Source organism: Galeopterus variegatus, unplaced genomic scaffold (assembly GCF_000696425.1).
Source record: "Galeopterus variegatus unplaced genomic scaffold, G_variegatus-3.0.2 Scaffold714, whole genome shotgun sequence".
Classification (NCBI taxonomy): domain Eukaryota; kingdom Metazoa; phylum Chordata; class Mammalia; order Dermoptera; family Cynocephalidae; genus Galeopterus; species Galeopterus variegatus.
Genome location: NW_007726825.1, coordinates 414,777 through 435,303, shown reverse-complemented (window position 1 = coordinate 435,303; position 20,527 = coordinate 414,777). Strand labels below are relative to the sequence as shown.

At 56.5% G+C, this 20,527-nt stretch overlaps 1 protein-coding gene across 1 annotated transcript in view; it reads right to left on the bottom strand.

The window, feature by feature from the left end:
* The window catches only part of ARHGAP39 (Rho GTPase activating protein 39), a 47,362-nt gene that overhangs the window by 1,035 nt on the left and 25,800 nt on the right, over positions 1 to 20,527 (bottom strand). The window contains exons 3-9 of the mRNA XM_008571748.1: positions 17,130 to 18,489; positions 15,104 to 15,665; positions 6,297 to 6,389; positions 3,044 to 3,117; positions 1,602 to 1,801; positions 692 to 783; positions 50 to 219 (exon numbers count right to left, since the gene is read on the bottom strand). Coding sequence (XP_008569970.1) covers positions 50 to 219; positions 692 to 783; positions 1,602 to 1,801; positions 3,044 to 3,117; positions 6,297 to 6,389; positions 15,104 to 15,665; positions 17,130 to 18,489 — 2,551 coding nt within the window. The remainder of the gene's footprint in view (positions 1 to 49; positions 220 to 691; positions 784 to 1,601; positions 1,802 to 3,043; positions 3,118 to 6,296; positions 6,390 to 15,103; positions 15,666 to 17,129; positions 18,490 to 20,527) is intronic.

The window sequence follows — 20,527 nt, the reverse complement described above, 5'->3', positions numbered from 1 at the left end:
CGGGGTGGGGTGGGGCGGGGCTTCGGGGCCGGGACAGGGCGGCGCGCACCTGCAGGAAGCGGATGAGGTAGCAGAGCACCATGCGGTTGATGCGGGGCAGCGCGTGCACCACGGCCACGGCGGCCTCTGGGCTCTCGTACTGCGCGATGCATTGCTCGTAGAAATCGTGCGGGATCAGGGGCTCCTCTAGCTCCCGGTACCACAGCTTCAGCAGCGACGCTGCGGACACAGCGCGGGGCTCAGCCGGGCCCACTCTGGACGTCAGCCCTGGTGGGGGACGCGCGTGGAGGGGCGGCAGGCAGTGTGCCTGGAAAGGGCCTAACTGGCCAAAGTGGAACAGGCTGGACCCAGACCCCAGATACCTGGACTCGAGCCGGGAGGCATGGGGGATGCTGGGGTGACGTGCAAAATGCGGTTTCTCTAGTGGACTGTGCAGCAGCTGTCAGGAGGGGGTGCGGGGACAGGCAGGGCCCGAGGTGGGGAAGGAAGGGGGATCCTGAGATGTGCCCACAGAGCAGGCCTGGACAAAGGGTCGAGGCTGTGGGTGACCCCAGGAGGGGAGAGTGGACAGAGGCCTTGGCATTAATGCCATTACCCTCTGGGCCGTGCATGTGGACCAGCGACCCAGGGGACACCTTGAGACTCCACTGCCGTCAGGTTTGCCCTGCTGCTGACTGGGCTGGGGGCTCACCAGGGACGTGGGGGTCCTCCAGGCCTGTAGGAACCTTCCACTGGTCCACCTGCAGCTTCAGGGCATTCACCTCATCAATGTCCCCAGGGACCCTGCAGAGCACAGGGAGGGTGTCCGGCTGGAGAGAAGCCTGCCCAGCGGCTTCATGACTTAGCCTGGATGCCTCACTCTTGTAGGCGGCTGCTGACCAGACCAGGAGGGGAGAGAGCCTCAGGCCCTGACTGACTTCTTCCCCATCAGGTGGGTGGTGTGTTGTGGCGTGGGGCCTCTGCCCTCTTCTGGGTTCCTACCCTGTACACCTGGGTCTGGGGTGTGGTGTTTCCCCCAGGCCACCATCCCTTCCTGGACCCTCGGTTGCCTTCCCCCGTGCAGATGCCTTCCCCTGCAGGGCCATGGAGGCCCAATTTCCTCAGTTTCCCCAGCTGTCCTGGGGTCTGGGCTCCCCTGGTCCTGACAAGTGAGTCACAACAGTAAGTGACTGCTGCAGGAAAGGCTGACTTGGCACAACTACATGCCACTTGCTCCCCATGGGGTAGGGGCTACCACACCCCTGTTCACAGGTGTTCTGTGTGGCCAGCTGTATGTCACTGTCCGTGGTTAGTGTCCAAGCATCCTGTGGACCTTTGGTGGCCATTTCTATCGGGACAACATCCTGGGCTGGCCATGCTATTGTTTGGGAGGACGACCCAACTGACTTGTCTCCTAAGGATGGGGGCTCTGCCCTGCCTCTCGTGGCCTGCACAGCCTTCAGGGCCAGTTCTCACACAGTGGCCCTACTCTTCATCTGTTCTAAGGCAGGGGCATAGAAGCAGGCTCAGTGGACCTGCTGCTTAATGGCCCCTGCCTGCCAGAGTCACCGTGGACACAGGCCTGCAGCCCCTACACCCAGGGCCCGGGGTTGACGTGGCACCTGAAGATACCCTCCGTCTGGTCACCGTTGAGTGCCAGCACCTCCTCAGACAGCCGTGTCTGTACCCAGGGCAGCTGCCGGTCAGGGTATCGCTCCTTCTGCATGCTCATGACCTCCTGCAGTGCGCTGCCAAACATGGACGGGCTGAACACAGCATTCTTGGCGTGCCGGATCTCCTCTACGTTGGGCTTTTTCAGCCCCTGTGAAGACAGCCCAGCTCTCCTGTGCTGGTCTGGCCCAGCGTCCCGGCTTCCCGCCCTCCTCTCCCCACCCAACCCCTCCCAGGGATGTCCTGGCTCAGCCACTGCTCACTCTTCCCCAGCTTGGGCCTCTTATCCCTGTGAACTCCAGGCTTCTGCCCACCACAGCAGGGGCAACCCCAGATCCCTGGCCACCGCATCACCAAGGGGCCTCCCACTGGGCCACCTACAGCACCCGAAGCTTCACATAGCCCTGCTGGTCGGGCAGGAGGTGGGAGTCACTTTGTGGATGGGCCAGTCTGGGCTCTCAGGGACCACAGCAGGGGCCAGGCCACCTGACTGAGCCAAGGCTTCTGGAAGTCTGGATGTGGCAAGGCTGTGCACCCTGGCCATGGGTGAGTGTAGTGAGAGCATCTGAGGGAAGAGGGGGTGGGGAGAAAGGCCAGGCTCTGGGACAGGAGTAGGGGGCCTGAGGGACTTCCTGAGTGGCAGTGGGCTGCATGCAGACACTGCACCCAGCCTGGGAGGATGGGAGGGGAGATGGGACAAGGCCAGGAAGCGAGGTCCAGCTGTGTGGTATGACTGAGGCTTCAATGTCCTCTCAAGGAGAGTAGGGGCACTCGGCAGGGAGGACGAGGGTCCTTCAGGAAGGGGTGGGGCTGCCGCATTCTGTAGGGTGTCACTGGGATGCAGCTGATGGGGCTAGGGCCTGGTCTGTGGGGTGGTCCCCCAGGTGTTGGGTCTGGGCTCTGAGGGACTATGATGACCAGGCCCCAGCCTGGGAGGGTCTCTTGGCCCTCCCACATCCATTTGTGCCCTCTGCCTCTGGGATGGTGACAGGCCAGAGTCTCGGGCTCTCTACGTTGCATGCCTGAGGGGCAGCTGGTGTTGCTGCTGCGGGGTGCCCCTGACCTGTGGGCTGGCCTGTCTGAACCCAGTCCACACTCCCTTGCCTGCACTGCTCCTGCACTTGGGGTCCAAGCACAGGCAGGAGCCCCCTGAAGGGAAGGGAGTGCAGCCCCCACAGTAGTGCTTGTCCAGCCTAGGAGAGCACAGCGTCCGCCTGAGGCCACCTCTGGCGTCCACCTCCACGAGCTCCTTGCAACACCCTCTGCACTGCCAACCATGACCCCTGGTGTGTCTACCTTCCCTGGCTACCCGTCCAAGGGTCCCTACCTCCCCTCTGGACCCTGCCTGGCCCACCTGCCCACCCCTGCCCCAGCTCTCCCAGGAGTGCTGTACCTTCTTGGCCCCCATCAGGGCCGCCTTCTGCAGCTTGTGGTAACAGTACTTGGCGTATGTGCTTATGGCAACCCCTGGAAAAGAACAGGCCAGTCAGCCTGGGTGGATGTGTGATGTACAGGGCTAGGGGAGGGGTGAGAAGGGGTGAAAGAGGCAGCTCCTGCAAGGGCCCTGGGGGGCCAGGGTGGCCCCTCTGCCAGCTCCCCCTCCCCTCTATGGCCAACCCCTGTGGAGTCACAGGCACGGCAGGGCAGGAGCTGGGCCACAGTGTCTTCAAACCCCACCTTCCGTCTCCCTCTCTCCCCCCAGCTAGCCCTGGGAGCCCCTGTGGCAGGTGAGCACTGTCTCCTCACTGCCTCAGGCCCCTCCCTGGCCCCTGGCCCCTGGGCAGGAGCCCTGGAGGAGAGTCATTTCCAGTGCCCGGCCAGCCTGGAGGCACTCAGCACTTTGGTCCAGTGCTGAGGGAGGGGGCTGTCAAGCCCAGGGACAGCAGACCCATCTCTCCCGCAGCCCTGGCCTCCAGTGGACAGGGGCCCCCAGCCAGTCCCCACGTCCCCTGGTGAGGGCGACGCTGTGGCAGAACCACCTCTGCGTTCCTCCTAAGGACTGAAGGTGGCGATGAGAGGGCCCAGTCTCCTTCCTCGAGGGAGGGGGCTTTCTCGAACTGAGTAGCAGAGGTGCTAGCTGGTGGTCCTGAAGGCATGGGCTGGCAGTGCCAGCCATGCTGGTGTCTGAGGGGGAGGGGAAGAGAGGGGAGGGGGAGGAGGGGTGATCTCTCTGGTGGGGGGTGTGGGAGCTTCCTGGCCCAGGTCAAGAGAAGCTGTCCAGGTCAGGGGTAACCCAGGCAGATGGAGAGACGGCCTGGACTGGGGGCTTCTGGGCAGGGCACCCACCCCTCTGGAAGGCTCTGTCCCTGCCAGGTCTGCCACCTGCCAGGGTTGGGGAGGCCTCTAGAACTGGGCTCTCAGATTAGAATATCTTTGTCTTCTTTGAAAGAAAGCAGTTTCTTGTGGGTATCTGAGGACATGGGGGTCCATGGAACCCAGTTCGAAAAACACAAACATGTCTTAGTCCATGAAGATCTTTTCATTTCTAACTATCATAAAATAATTCTGTCATCATAACTTTCAAGGGGGTTCCTTTTTAGAATATCAAACTGAGAAGAGTTAAAAAATTTCTTAGATGTTTAAGTTGGGGACCATCTGTCCCAGGTCCCTGGGGACCCACAGACCCCGGTAGAGGATCCTGGTTCCAGCCTCAGCCAGCTTGGGACACAGTGCCCAGAACCTCCTACCACAGGACTGTCTGGCCCTCTGGGCAGGCTCTGAGGCTCCCTTGGTGCTTAAGCAAATGGGGCCCAGGCCATGCCCTGATCCTTGAGAGCCCAGAGTAGGTGGAGAGGGAGCGAGCTCTGCAGGAAGGTGATGGGCGGTGGGCGGCAAAAGCCCAGCACACTTCTCTCCCACACAAGCTCAGCTCAGCAGCTTGGACACGTGCTTACTTGGCAGATAGTGTTGGGGGGGGGGCAGATTAAGGGGCTGAGCTGCCTGCTTCCTGTCCCAGGGCTGCCCCTAGTGGGACAAATGTCCAGGGCTTTGGCCTAAGCCTGCTCGGGACCAGGACAGCCCCTCCCACATGCTGTGACCTGGAATATCCTGGGGTCACCACCTCTCGCCTGGTGATGGTGGGTACCATGCAACCTCTCCTTGCCTCAGTTACCTCCTCTGTAGGATGGGGATGGGGCAACACCTTTGTCATGGGTATCTATAAATAGCTGGACCTGTCGCCCAGTATCTGACCAGTGCTCAGCAGACAACTGCTGGTCAGGGACTGGGACTGAGGCTGAGGCACCCTGGGGTCTACAAAGGTGGGTGACTTCTGCTTGTGCTGCTTGGGGTGGGAAATGAGCAGTGTCCATGGCCAGTCCAGGGAGACCCTCACTTTTGTAAGATGCTCTGCTCCCAGCCCACTGCCCAGATCTGGCCTTGCAGGGACCCGTTTGTCCTGCCTGGACTTTGACCCTTGCTTCCATCTGCCCAGCTGCAGGCAAGCCTGGTTTTGCAGGTGAGGGATGGCTGCCCACAGAGGGCCGGCAGGGCAGCCCTCCTGGGGTCCATGCTGCTGTGCCAGGGGCTTTGGTGCTATAAGTCCAGGTCATAAGCCTCCAAGGCCGAGGGTGTGGCCAGGGCCTGCCATCTCTTGGTGCTGGCCCCGCCAGGTTCAGGGAGCGTCCTGCTCCCTGCCCCAGCTGACTGCAGCAAGGCTCATGATGGCCTGTGTCTGCCAGCTTCTGGGTCATCAGCCCCTGGCTCAGGCAGGAGCGCAGAGCTCCCTCCAGTGCTGGCCCAGATGGGGTGGTCTGAGGACACCCGTGGCCAGGAATCTCACCCCTGGACTGCAGCTAACCCTCTCCTCCCAGGGCCCTGGCAGAGACCTGCTCGGGGTGGCCTAGGCGGCCCTGGGGTAAGGACAAGTCCTCAGACTTGCAGGCACCATCTTCGCAGTGCCCGGGGGTTGTCCTGAACAGGCCTCCTTTGCAGAAAGCCCCTATGGGCAGCATGCAGAGAGTGCTTCCAGGAGGAGGGTCCTGAACCCAGTGGTCTCAGAGGAGGGGGAGTGGAACAAAGAGCAGGTGGCAGGAGGGGTTCCAGACAGGGCGTGCACTGCAGCCTCGTGTAGCAGCAGCTCTGCACAAGGAGCAGGGACTGCAGGAGGGCAGCCTCTCCACAGGGAGGGCACAGCCTTGGGTTCACAGGGCTCCTCTGGAGCCCGGACTGGACAGGGAGGTCCAAGAAAGGGCCCAGGGGAAGGGCAGGGAGGTGAGGGCCAGGTGACAGTGTGGGTGGGGAGCATGCTGGTGGGGGAGGAGCGGAGGGAAGGGAGATTCTGTGCTGACTTCTGAAGGCTCCTCTCGGCACCCGCAGGGAATCCCACACCCTTCCATCTGTGAGCTTCACCCCGGGGGCCAAGCCCAAAAACTCACCTGGGGGGTTGCCTCCAGCTGGGTTCAGCCAGCTGATCCTCATGTCCCCTCCCCACCAAGAACCCAGCAAGCGAGTTGGAAATTGCTCTGAGTACCGCCAAGAAAGGTGCAGGACAGGCACAGCCTCTCCAGGAGTCCTGTCAGTGCAGGCCTGAGGTTAGTGCCCTCAACCCCCCAGCCCAGAAGCGTTAGAGAGGAGAAGGCCAGGCGGCCGCGGCTGGAGAGCAGAGCTGTGCAGACGCAGCTCACAGGGCTGCGGGGACGCCCTACCATCCGGCTCTTCAACATAAGGCTTGGGTTTCTTTCTCAATTTGGACTTCTTCTTAGTGTTCCTTTCCAGGAGCTCTTTTATGTGCTGTGTCACTGGGGAGCAAACACAACGATGAGGACCACAGAGCACCAAGCCGGGACCGAATGCCCACGTGGTGACAGGTGGCCGTGTGTGCATGCGCACAGTCAGGGCCGCGTGAGGTGCCAGAGGCCCTTCTGAGCACCGTCTGGACTTGGTGGCTGGCTCTCCCCAGGCTGGAGGTGGGAGAGGCACCAGGAGGCACCTGGGCACTGGGGAAGGACAGAGGGCTGAGCCGCCATCTGTCTGGGCCCCCGAGCTGGTGAGGAGTGCTCAGTCTGCCCTACCCACCAGCCAGAAGACCAACACCGCAGAGGGGCGAGGCGGCTGGCCCCGCACTGGGCACTGCCCAAGGGAGGAGGGGCTGGCACGAGCGTACCTTCTGCACCACACAAGGCAGCGCTGTTGCTGCTGACCTGTGGGCCTGGCTCAGACCATGCCTGTCGGGTCTCTGCACTGTTAACGTCACCTCTCTCTCCCTCGACATGCCACTCTGGAAGGAAGTCACTATGCACAGCCCATACTTGAGGGATGGGGGTCACGTGCACCCTCCTGGAGGGTCTACGTAAACTATCTAATTCTGCACGGATCTGTCTCCTATCTACCTAATCATTTACCTGTATCAGTGTGGACGTACGGATATTTATTTTATACTCTGGGTTATAATCCAACATGATGATCTTGTTGCTCAAAATGGTCCAGTGTTAGCTATTGGCAGCTCTTCCAGGTGGCTGCTGTGTCCCTGTGACAGCCCTGTCACCTCCCACTCCCCCTCCAGCACTTCCTCACTGTGGACACTGCATCCTGAATACCCCTGCACCAGCCCTAAAATCAGCCATTTCTCCAAGGAACCCTGGTTCCTTTTTATGGAAAATGGTATTTGTGTCAGATTTATCTCTAAGTATATCATATTTTTAAATGCTATTGCAAATGGTGTTTTAAAAAGATCAGCTTCCAGTAGTTTGTGGCTACTGTATAGAAATATACTTTTTACATGTTGGTCTTGTGTCCTGCAACCTTGCTATACTCACTTATTAGTTCTAGTAGTATCTTTGCAGATTCCATAGGATGTTCTACATAAAGGATCACGTTGTCTGTGAATGAGGACAACTGTACACTTCCTTTCCAATCTGGACACCTTTTATTTTTTCATGACTTAATGCGCTGGCCGGGCCCCCCAGTAGGAGGCTGAGTGGATTTGGTGAGACTTGACTGTTCCTGACATTGGGGAGTGTCCAGTCCTTTACCATTAAGTATGACGTTGGCTGTATATGTATATTTTTAAATTGTGGTAAAATATAAAGACAGCATTTAACCAGTTAAAAAGTGCAACTCAGTGGCATTAACTACATTCACAATGTTGTGCAACCATAACCACTATCTCCAAAACCCTTTCATCTTCCCAAATGAAAAGTCGACATCATTAAGCAATAATTCCCTATTCCTACCTCCCCAGCTTACTTTCTGTCTCGATGAATTTCTCTATTCTAAACATTTCATATAAGTAGAATCACACAGTATTCGTCTTTTGTGTCTGGCTTCCTTCACTTAGCATAATATTTTCAAGGTTCATCCGTGTCATAGCGTGTGCTGGAATTTCATTCTTTTATGGCTGAATTATTCCATCATATAGACAGACCACAGCCTGTCTGTCCACTCCTCTGTTGGTGGGCACGTGGCTTGTCTCCACCTTTTGGCTGTCGTGAAGACTCCTGCTGTGGACACCGGGGTACAAACGTTTCAATTCTTTTGGAGTACTCGACGTTGTTTTTTAATAAATGCCTTTTATCAGCGTGAAGAGGTTCCCTTCTCCTCCTAGTTTGTTTAGAGTTTTACCAAGAACAGAATGTTGGGTTTTGTCAAATGCTTTTTCTATACTTTTGGAAATGATCATATATTTCTTCCTCTTTACTACTTTTACGCTGATTGATTTTTTACATTAAACCTTTCATTCCTTCCCTAGACTCCACCTAGTCAAGGTGCATTGTCTTTGTCACATATCGTTGGCTTCAACTTGCTAAAATACTGTGAACTTTTGTATCTGTTCACGGATACAAATTCCTGAATACTTTCCTTTTGTAATGTGCTTTTCTAATTTCAGTATAGAATGAATTACAAAATATTCCCTCTGCTTAAACTTTCTAGAAGACAGTATGAAGAGTCGCTACACAGACGATTAAATGTCTGTCAGGGCCCGGGGCTCACCCGGAGAGTGCGGTGCTGACACCACCAAGGCCACGGGTTCGGATCCCACATAGGGCCGGCCCGTGGCTCACTGGGACAGCTGGTGCTGATAACACCAAGTCAAGGGTGAAGATGTCCTGACTGGCCAGCTTTAAAGAAAAAAAAAAAAGTTTGTCACAATTCTCCAGTGAAGCCATCTGTGCCTGGAATTTTCTTTGTGGGAAGGTTTTTAACTACACAAATTCTATTTTTTAAAAATCAGGTTATCTATTTCTTTTTTTTTTTTTCCTTTTTGTCTTTTTTACTGACTGGTAATGGGATCGCATCCCTCGGTGTTGCGCCCGTACCGGGGACCGGCAATGGGATCGCAACCCTCGGTGTTGTGCCCGTACCGGGGACCGGCAACAGGATCACAACCCTCGGTGTCGTGCCCGCACCGCGCTCAGCCAGTGAGCGGGAACCGGTCTCCACATGGGATCCGAACCCTCAGCAGGAGCACCGCCGCGCTCCCAAGCGGCACACTCTCCAGTGCGCCACCGGGCCGGCCCTAGGTTATCTATTTTTTATTGAGTGATCTTTGGTAGTTTGTGTCATTCAAGGAATTTATCCATTTCCTCTAAATTGACTGGCATAAAGTTCATTATATTTTCTTATTATCCTTTCAGCGTCTGCAGAATCTGCTGTGATACAATCTCTCACTGTTGACAGTGGTGATTTACCTTTTCCCTCTTTTTGTCCTATCAGTCTGGCCAGAGTCTTGTCAACTCTATCCCTCTTCCAAAAGAATCAACTTTCTGTTTCATGGATTCTCTCTATTGCTTTTGCTTTCCCCTTCGTCGATTTCTACCTTGATTTCTACCTTGATCTTCGTTATTTCCTTTCTTCTTACTTTTGGTGTAAGTTACTCATGTTTTTTCTTAAAGTTTCTTAAAGTAGAAGCTAAGGTCATTGATTCGAGATTTTTTTTTTTTTTGTCCTTTTTAGACCGGCCGCACTGCGCTCAGCCAGTGAGTGCTATGAGTGCACCGGTCATCCCTATATAGGATCCGAACGCGCGGCAGGAGCGCTGCTGTGCTCCCAGCGCCGCACTCTCCCGAGTGCGCCACGGGCTCGGCACACTCTCCAGTGCGCCACCGGGCCGGCCCTAGGTTATCTATTTTTTATTGAGTGATCTTTGGTAGTTTGTGTCATTCAAGGAATTTATCCATTTCCTCTAAATTGACTGGCATAAAGTTCATTATATTTTCTTATTATCCTTTCAGCGTCTGCAGAATCTGCTGTGATACAATCTCTCACTGTTGACAGTGGTGATTTACCTTTTCCCTCTTTTTGTCCTATCAGTCTGGCCAGAGTCTTGTCAACTCTATCCCTCTTCCAAAAGAATCAACTTTCTGTTTCATGGATTCTCTCTATTGCTTTTGCTTTCCCCTTCGTCGATTTCTACCTTGATTTCTACCTTGATCTTCGTTATTTCCTTTCTTCTTACTTTTGGTGTAAGTTACTCATGTTTTTTCTTAAAGTTTCTTAAAGTAGAAGCTAAGGTCATTGATTCGAGATTTTTTTTTTTTTTGTCCTTTTTAGACCGGCCGCACTGCGCTCAGCCAGTGAGTGCTATGAGTGCACCGGTCATCCCTATATAGGATCCGAACGCGCGGCAGGAGCGCTGCTGTGCTCCCAGCGCCGCACTCTCCCGAGTGCGCCACGGGCTCGGCCCACCCGGAGAGTGCGGTGCTGACACCACCAAGGCCACGGGTTCGGATCCCACATAGGGCCGGCCCGTGGCTCACTGGGACAGCTGGTGCTGATAACACCAAGTCAAGGGTGAAGATGTCCTGACTGGCCAGCTTTAAAGAAAAAAAAAAAAAGTTTGTCACAATTCTCCAGTGAAGCCATCTGTGCCTGGAATTTTCTTTGTGGGAAGGTTTTTAACTACACAAATTCTATTTTTTAAAAATCAGGTTATCTATTTCTTTTTTTTTTTTTTCCTTTTTGTCTTTTTTACTTACTGGTAATGGGATCGCAACCCTCGGTGTTGCGCCCGTACCAGGGACCGGCAATGGGATCGCAACCCTCGGTGTTGTGCCCGTACCGGGGACCGGCAACAGGATCACAACCCTCGGTGTCGTGCCCGCACCGCGCTCAGCCAGTGAGCGGGAACCGGTCTCCACATGGGATCCGAACCCTCAGCAGGAGCACCGCCGCGCTCCCAAGCGGCACACTCTCCAGTGCGCCACCGGGCCGGCCCTAGGTTATCTATTTTTTATTGAGTGATCTTTGGTAGTTTGTGTCATTCAAGGAATTTATCCATTTCCTCTAAATTGACTGGCATAAAGTTCATTATATTTTCTTATTATCCTTTCAGCGTCTGCAGAATCTGCTGTGATACAATCTCTCACTGTTGACAGTGGTGATTTACCTTTTCCCTCTTTTTGTCCTATCAGTCTGGCCAGAGTCTTGTCAACTCTATCCCTCTTCCAAAAGAATCAACTTTCTGTTTCATGGATTCTCTCTATTGCTTTTGCTTTCCCCTTCGTCGATTTCTACCTTGATTTCTACCTTGATCTTCGTTATTTCCTTTCTTCTTACTTTTGGTGTAAGTTACTCATGTTTTTTCTTAAAGTTTCTTAAAGTAGAAGCTAAGGTCATTGATTCGAGATTTTTTTTTTTTTTGTCCTTTTTAGACCGGCCGCACTGCGCTCAGCCAGTGAGTGCTATGAGTGCACCGGTCATCCCTATATAGGATCCGAACGCGCGGCAGGAGCGCTGCTGTGCTCCCAGCGCCGCACTCTCCCGAGTGCGCCACGGGCTCGGCCCGAGATTTTCTTCTAATACAGGCAGTCAGATGCTATAAATTTCCCTCTCAGGCAGGACTGCCTTGGTTGGATCCCACAAATTTTAATATGTTTTGTTTTCATTTTTTTCCCTCCTAAAAATACTAATTTCCCTTTCGGTTTTTATTTGACCCACGGGTTATTCAGAAGTATGTTCTTAGTTTCCCCAAACACTTGCGGATTCCCCGGTACCCGTGTGTCACTGACGCCTGATCTAACTCTGACGTCCTAAGAGAGCACACTTCCATGATCCGCATTCGTCAGCACCCACCGAGACTGTCTGATGGCCGTGAATATGGCCCATCTTGGAGACGCAGCTGGGATTTGAGTCCAGATGGCCGACACCTAGACTCTGTGCTCTCGCCAGTTCCACACAGCTGCTTCGTTTCTTAAACCGACTTTCAACCAATCCTTCTGTTTCGGGCTCAGGGCCGCACTCTTACCCCTGCTGGAGGACATGGGTGTGACCCACTGCTGCGACTCTCAGGCTCATCAGCTTCCCTGCTGGTCCGTGTGCCTCCAGCTTCCAGAATGGTTGTTCTTCCTTTCCCACTTTGTCTTTCTGGGTTTTTAAAAATATTGTGGTAAAATGTACGTAACATAAAATTTGCCATTTTAACTGTTTTTAAGTGTGCGGTCCAGCGGCATTAAGTACACGCACACTGCAGCCATCACCTCCATCTTCTGCCCACAGTAAACCTCTGGAGCCCTTACGCAGTAACTGTCCATTTCTCGCCCCAGCCCCGGCACCTGCCGTTCTCATTTTGCTTCCACAATCTGGCTCCTCCAGGCGCCTCGCACACCTCGCTTCACCCCTCTGCCCCCAGTGCACGCCGGGGCTGCTTCCCCCTTCTGGCTGGTGTGACTATGCTGCTGTGCACACGGTGTGCACATATGCTGGAGTCCATGCTTTCAATTCTTCTGGTACAGACACAGAAGTGGAATTGGGGATCACAGGACAATTCTAATTATGTGAGAAACCACTACACTGTTCTCCGTAGCGCTGCACCATTTTACATTCCTTTGTGGGGTCTTCTGCCTTTTAAAAATTTCTTTGCTTTTTTAAGTGAGAGTTCAAAGTGGAGCTGAAGCACTTCCACTGTCTGCCGTCTCTGACTGGATGCCAGGACATCTTGCTGACCATGTGGAGGCACGAGCAGCAGATGGAACCCATTGGGTCTGCAGCCTTCCATGGTGTGCACACACAAGTGCTCCTTTGTGGGACATGTGGATGAGTCAGAGTTCACTGTATCCACTCCAGGCACCTCTGTGATGTCTGTGCTGAGAGCCTGTTTGAGGGACAACCCGGGGGACAAGCCAGGAGACCCGCTGCTGGTACTTGGCACAGAGGTGCAACTATGTACGAGACAAGGCTAAGCCAGAAACGAGGTCACACACCTGGGTCACCTCATGGTGCCACAAACACTGGTGGATGAACCAATCAAGGGCTCCTGAGGCTGAGACATGAGGTGGCTCAGGGTGACGGCTGGGCACGGGAGCCAGGCTCAGCTCTGCCCCTTACCATGTGTCTCCAGACAGGTGCCCCATCCCTCTGGGCTGCAGTATATTTTTAAGGGCTGTGTAGCAGACCAGCTGGCCCTCCAGAGCACAGGCTACATCTTTCTGGGATGACAGGGCCTGTCTTTCTGAGACAGCGGGCTAGCTGGAGGGGGTCTGAGAAGGGACAGACATCTGCATGGAAGGCCCTCCTCTGGGCATAGGACTGAGCAGGGTCTGTCTCTGACAGATGAGCCTAGACGTGGGTCTCAGGGCTGGAGATGGGCCTCTGGCTGTGAGAGCAGCCCTGGTGCTACAGCCTAGGCATGGGCCACTTGCTGGTGAGGCCACATGGAGCCTCGGCCCACACAGTACTCTGAGAACTCATGGCCTTACTTGTGGGGGAGGACCTTGAAGCCACAGTCACCAAGTCTTGAACCTCATTTCTCTCTTACCTGTAAGCCAGGACCCCATGGGTGTTAGCTGCTAGGACAAAAGCACACAGACCTCTGTGCAAAAGGCTGTGTCCTGGGGGTACCCAAACTCCCCTGGGAAGTCTAGCTGGCAGGAATGGCCCTGCAACACACCTGCTGGTCAGTCAGCCCAGGCTCGGCCTGGGAAACCCCAGACCTTGGTCTGACTGTCTCCTAACTATTCATCTGCTCACTAATGTTTCCACATAGCAAGCATTCTCAGGGTGCCCACTGTGGGATGCATGCTGTGCTGCACAGTGGAGACCCGTTTCCACAGTCTCCAGCTGAAGGTGCAACGTTCAAGGCCCCTTTGGGAAGGCCAAAGGTGAACTCTGAAGCCAACAGCAATGCCGTCCCCAGGATTCCATCTGCTCCTAGAAAGGCCCACGAAGACCAGGGACTGGGGCTCACCGAGGCCCCACTGCAGCCCACAGGGCCAGACCCAGACTACTCGGCACCCAGCTTTGGTGCTTGGCGCAGGTCCAGGAGCCCAGGCTACCAGCCAGGCTCTGTATGTGCTGTGGCCTTGTGCTGAAAGTACATACCTGAGTCAAAAATTATACTTCTTCCAAAACCTCCCCCACAAACAGCTAACATGCCAGATGGTGCCTTCGCCTGATACAACTTCCCCTGGAATGCACCACTGCCCTGCAGCATGCACACCTTACATGCACTGCACCCCACAGCACGTGGGAGCTACAACCCTCACACCTGCGCTAGTGGCGAGGCCCAGTGAGGCCCTGACCAGGAGTTCAGTCTCTATAAAGACTGAACCAGGGAGGACTTTCATGCCTATAGAGCAGTCTACAGCTCGTCTGATCTGGAGGGTGTGCCCATGTGCACATGAGCACATGCATGTGTGTGCATCTGCATGCGTGGATGTGAACGTGCATGTATTCATGTGTGTACCTGTGCGTGTGTACACATGTGTGCGCTGCATGTGTGCATGCGTGTGTGCACGTGTCTGGACGTCAGTTTCGTGGCTGTGTCCTACAGATGCCCACACCTGTCGGGGTGGAAGACAGCCTGCTGCAGACACAGGGGCTGCCTGTGGCCCTGTCCTTGCTCTGCCCAGCCCAGGGCTCGGGTCAGCCACTGGGTCAGCTGCGTAGATGCTGTCTGACAGGACCATGACATGGGTCCACACGGAGCCCATGCATCGCCTTTGGGGGCCCCAGGCAGTCATTGGCAAGTGGCTACCTGTGCTGGCCCGACTTCTGACCCCTTGGGGCAGCTCAGGACCAGCTCAGCTCACAGTACTCAATGGCCGGCTGGCTCACTAGGCCTGGATGTGACAAGCCTGTGGGTCAGGTGGTTGGCCAACACACTGTGCCTGCCCTGCTCCTCTGCTCACAAGAGCTTCTGCCAGGACACTGTCTCCTCCCCACCCAGAACACATGGCCTGAGTCTCACGGGGCAGGTGCCCCTCCAGGCTGCAGGGTGGCAAAATGTGAGTGTGTGAAGCATGCAGGGCCTGACCATGGCTGCCCCGACCTTAGCCTCTTTACCTGCTCTGGTCGGGAAGGCAACTGGCCATGGTGGGCTTATGTAGCCTCCTGTCTGCCAGGAGACAGGCTCTGCCTTGGTGCTGAGGAGGGGCTCCTGAGAATGCCCATATCCCAGTGGAAACCCAGGGTGGGGGTTGCTAGGACCACCAGGGACTGCCCAGCACAGGCCAGGAGCCCTCTCCATCACTGGTGGCAGAGCCTTGGGAGGCCAAGGGTCCTGCACGCCAGGCCTTACCTTTGGTGTCGTTCACGGGGTCCATGTGCCGATAGATGTAGCCCTCCAGGTAGGAGTGGAACTTCGGTGTGGGGGGGAAGAAGGCGAGACAGATGGCCATGAGCTCCCAGCCCCGGGCCAGGCTCTCAAGGCGGAAGTTCTCAGTGGTCTGCCGGCAGAGCTGGATGTAGAGCTCGTCCCGCAGGCCCTGCACGCTCCAGCCCTTGGTGGCGATCTCCAGGGCCACGTGGAGTGGGTCTGCCTTGGCCCGCCGGTCACCCATGTACATTTGGATCAGTTTGAAGATCTCGCAGGCCTCCTTTTTCACGTGCCGGTCGCTGGTCACAATCATGGGCTTCTTGATGGACTCGCTGCTCCAGGCCAGCATGTTGGCAATGGATACCTTCCGCCGGAAGAGGCCCTGGGTGTGCTTGTTGAAGTGCTTGGAGGCCCAGTTCTCGATGTCTGTCTCCGAGGAGGGCTTGCGCAGCGTGAACGTGGGGAAGACGCAGCTGGAGCTAGGCATCACATTGCGGTTCTGCCGGCTGCTCTCAAACTGGGCACAGGCACCAAGGTCCTCAGACTGGGAAGGACAGATGGGGGCTGGGCTGTTAGGAGGTGGGCAGGGCAGCAGGCCCACAACCCCAAGAGGTGTGCTGGGGCCCCACCTGATCCAGCCAGGTGAGAGGCACGGCCTCCCCTTCTGATCACAAGGCTGCCCAGCCGGCCCAGTAGACATGGGCAAGCAGCCTGAGCCCTGCACTCCTGGGGCATCGCAGAACCGCTGTGCCTGAGTCAGGTAGCCCAGGTGACCTGGCTGATGGGTGGGGGAGGGGAGGGCAGCTGGGATGCCCCAGACGGGGGCGCCTCATCTTGTTTTGCTGCCTCCGGAGGAAAGGCCGTTTGGGGATGGAAGCTGCAACTCTCACAAGGCAGGGATGTCTGTTTCCCAACCCCCCTCTCATCATGTGTGACCCCAGCACCGACCTGAGACCATCGGACTCAGACCACTCTTCCAATCTCTACCCAGGCGCATGAACCCCAGAAGGCCCCTCCCCCTTGGCGCTCCATTCATGACCCTGGCCCCTGCGCTCTGGACCTCTGCGTGCACTGCAGGTGGCTCTCCTTGCCTATCCTGTCCCCCAGGCCATCTCTTCCCATCTGTTCTGTTCTCCTCCCACATTCACAAGCACTGGATGGAAACACTGACCCGAAGCTGCTCTGAACTCACTGGCCTGGAGGAGTCACTAGGGCCACATGGGGACCTAGCATGCTGGCTGCCCAGCTGTCGTGGATCCTGAAGCAGACCTTCCCCAGTGAGGCTGCAGGAGGCCCTGTCCTCCATCCTTCCTGGGCCCTCGGGCCACTGGCTGGACCGAGCAGATGCCAGGTCTACCCTCAGCCTGGGCTTCCTGTGTCTGCAGCAGACTAGTGTGAAAGGTTAGGGGTCAGGAGGTGAGGACAAGGATGTCAGCGCACACTGAGTCCTAGAACTGACCAAAATCTGCTCCCGGCCCACGTTGGCAGATATGACAGGATGGGCCTTTGCTTCAGACCCAGCTATGGCTGTGACATCCCGGAACCACCTGGGGCCACTGAGCCCCAGCAGCTCCTCCTGCCTGAGGGAGCCTCACTCAGGGACTGTCTCTGAGAGCCACCAGGGAGCGCCTGGTGCCCCAACACCCAGCTCCTCGGGGGTGCCCTGGGTCACAGTGTTGGTGGTGGCAGCCGCCAATCTGCTGTGGCCTCCTCCACTCTCCCATGGCCTGGAGTCAGAGCACTGCCTCCAGCTCCCAGGTGACTCACGGCTGAGGAAGCACAGTGCCTGGTGAGGCCTTGGTGAGGCCTACACCAGCAGCGCCCTCACAGCTGGATGGTGCCCGGAGCCTTGGCGATGCCAGGCCTGAGGAATGCCATATGCCACCAGTTTCATGGGTGCCAGGTACACCAGGCCCCACCCCACTGCATGCTGCCCTCAGGCTCTCGGGTTCAGCCTGGGGGCCTGGTGGGCCTGGGGACCCACCTGCCCTGCCGCAGCACCCCTCACCTGTGAGGGATGGAGGTAAGGCTCCGGCGAGGCCAGGTTGGTCTGCACGGAGATGCTCTTCTCAAGCAGGATCTGGGGGAAGCCAAGCTTCTCGAAGGTGCTCCTCTTCCAGGGCTTGCTCTCCTGCTGGGCCAGAGCCTCGTCCTCACTGAAGGCGCGTACCACCGGCCCAGGCATGGGCAGCGGCAGGGCACCGTCGCTCTCGTAGCCCGAGCCGTCCTGCTGGGTGTCCCAGCTGCCCCTCTGCTTCATGTGGAAGTGGGCCTGCTGCGCCTCCCAGGCCAGCCGCGCTTGTGCCAGGAAGGGCTCGGCCACAGCCCGCACCACGTCCGCTTCACCCTCCGCACGCATTGTCTGAGCGAGGTTGGGTCCGCACGGGGAACGCTCCTCGGCCAGGGGCTGCTCACCCAGCAGGTCCACCGGGCTGTCGCTGGGGGCACTGTTAGGGGCTTGGCACAGGGAGGGCTTTCTGCTTTTCCTCTTGCGTGTGCCTGGAGAGTACCCTGTCGAGGACATGGTGTCCTGCTGGCTGGACCAGGACATGGCATCCTCCTGGGCCTGGGGCAGTGGCGTGGGCGGATGGCCGTGCCGTAGCTCAGGCCCCTCCATGGTGCTGTAGTCTCCAGACTTGACCCCCAGGCGCTGGTCCCTCAGCAGGCAGGGGCTGTGCTGCAGGGAGTAGGAGCCTCCGCCAGGGCTGGGTGTGTACTTGTGCCGGGGGCCTGCACGCAGCTTGGGGCTGGAGCTGGCCTGCTCCACATACACCAGCTGCCGCACGTACTCCTTGCCTGCGGGGCTGTACTCCAGGCTCGTGAAGCGCTCGGGACATTTATGCTTGGTGAGCATCAGCTGCTGGCGTGGTGAGGTGGGGGCCTGCTTGGCCGGCAGGAAGGAGTGGGGCTTGCGCCCGGGTGACCTCTGTGGCGAGGCAGCCTGGTAGCCCCCGCTGGCTTCATATTGCACATCCATGGGGGGTTCATCATAGATGGGGGCCTGGTACTCCACGGGGGGCTCCTCGTAGAGTGGGGGCTCGTAACCGTAGCGTGGGGAGGAGGGCTGCGAGTCATTGGAGGGCTTCCGGGGCTGGGACAGCAGCGGGGAGCAGCTCCCGGAGAGCTCAGCCCTCTTCAGAAATGGTGACGACCTCCTCTCGGGGAAGAAGACCGTGCCATCCGTATCGGGGGCGAATGTCTGTAGGTTGGGCGAGTGCTGGCTGCCAGAGGGTCTGCGGGAGCGGGCCCCGAGCTGGCTGTCTGGGGGGTAGCCATTGCCCTGGGGGGCAAGAAAGCTGGACTCCCGGTCGGCCACCTTGATGAGCATGCGCTCCTTGGTGCCTGAGGTCCACCGCAGCGAGGAGGTCCTGCGTGAGGGAGTGGACAGGCACAGGTTACTCGGGGGAAGGGAGCACCCCACAGCCCGCCTGGTCAGTTCCCAGCATCTCCAAGCCCTGCTGCCTCAGCCTGCAGCCCCTCCAGAGGGGGATTTAGGGGGCTCTCCTGCCTGCGACTACAGCCCCCGTCTCAGCCCAGTGCCAAGTGTGGAGCTGTTTCTGTAACTGAGGCCTGGTGGCGCCTCCCCTAACCTCACTCTGGATTCCATGTGCACGTTTCCTCAACAGAGTGTGCTGAGCCCTCTGCAGGCTTCACCCCTGGGCCTGGTGTTGCCCATGCTCCTACCAAGCAGTGGGTTGACTGCACAGGGACCCAGGAGTCCAGGTGAGTCCAGCAGGGCAAAACGCCTTCAACCAGAGGCTCCTAAAAGAATCCTGAAAGTGAGCTCCACAAAGACTGACCGTCCCCTCAACTCTGACCCCCACAGCCACCACTTTCACCTGGACAGGGACAGCAAAACCTCCCCCAGCTGCCCATTAATGCCCACATAAGGCAAAGGGAACCCACTGTCCCTGGGAGTCGGGCTGTCTGAATCCTGGTCCCTCCATCCAGCGGGGGTCATGCCGAATGTCTGGCCTCTCTGCCTCATTAGCTCACTGACTCCCAGCCACACAGCTGGGACGACACAGACACAATGCCCACGTGCACTCCATGCCATGCCTGACTGAGGTTGGCACACATGCTGCGTCCCATGGCTGTGCCTGCCAAGCCAGGGGCTGGGCCCAGGACACTGCCCTGGGAGAGGTTAGCAGGGGCCTCTGCCAGCTGTTCTCCCCCAGGCTGCGTGGTATGGTTCTCTATTTGGGGTTCACAGCACTTCTTATAGCTTATTTTTTGTTTTTGAGTTTTGCAGCTGGACAGTACGGGGATCTGAACCCGTGACCTTGGTGTTACAACATGGTGCTCTACCAGCTGAGCCGCCTGCCAGCCCCAGCACTTCTCAGTTTGCAGCCTGCCATCTTCTATGGTTTTCGGGAAACTGCTGGTGGTTATGTATTCAGACATCACTTTTAGCTCATCTCTGCTCTCTGGGAATCCGACTTCAGCCCTTTTCACGTGTCCCACAGTTTTCACGCTGTATTCTGTGTCTGCCGTCCCTTTGCCACTCCATACTTCCGAATAGGTATTTTCTTCTGATCTTCCGCCCAACTTACGAATTTTCTATTCAGCTATGTTTATTCTGCTCTGAAACCCATCATCTTAGTCTGGTTTATCAGAACAGAATATATAAAAACAACATAAATTTATTTCTCACAGTCCTTAGTGCTGGCCGCATAGCTCAGTTGGTAGAGCACAGCGTTAGAACACCAAGGTCAAGGGTTCAGATCCCTGTACCAGAGAGCTGCCAAAAAATAAAAATAAAATATAATATTTCTCTCAATTTTGGAGGCTGGAAATACAAGATCAAGACACCCAGATTCGGTGTCTGCTGAGGACCTGTTTCCAGGCTCACAGACGGCGCGTATTTGCTGTGGCCCCACATGGTGGGAGGGTGAGGGGCCTCTCTGGGCCTCTTTTTATAAAGACACTAATCCCATTCCTTAGTCTCATTAATCCCAGATCTGCCCTCATGACCTAATCCCCTCGCAAAGGCCCTGCCTCCTGATACCACCCGCTTAGAGTTAGCATTTCGGTGGATGAACTGGGGGCGGGGCGGGGAGACACACATTCACACCACAGCATTACGTATTGAGTTCTTAGTTCTTGTTACAGTATTCTTCAGTTCTAGGATACATATTTAATTCTTTTTAATAGCCACTTACTATCCTGTACACACGAACCGTGTTTATCAAAGTCAACTATCTGATAACTCTAAAACGTAGACCTGTGCATGTCTTTCTATTTCTAATCAATTCGGTAGTTTTAGCTTGAAATTGTGGCCACTGTGTGTATGAACGACTGCAGACATGGTCTGAGCCTGGGTTGACCCTTGTTGCGGGTCAGCAGCTGGGGGCAGGGCTCGGGGCTGGTCTGTCCACGGCTCGCCTCCTCCCAGGCGCCGCCTCC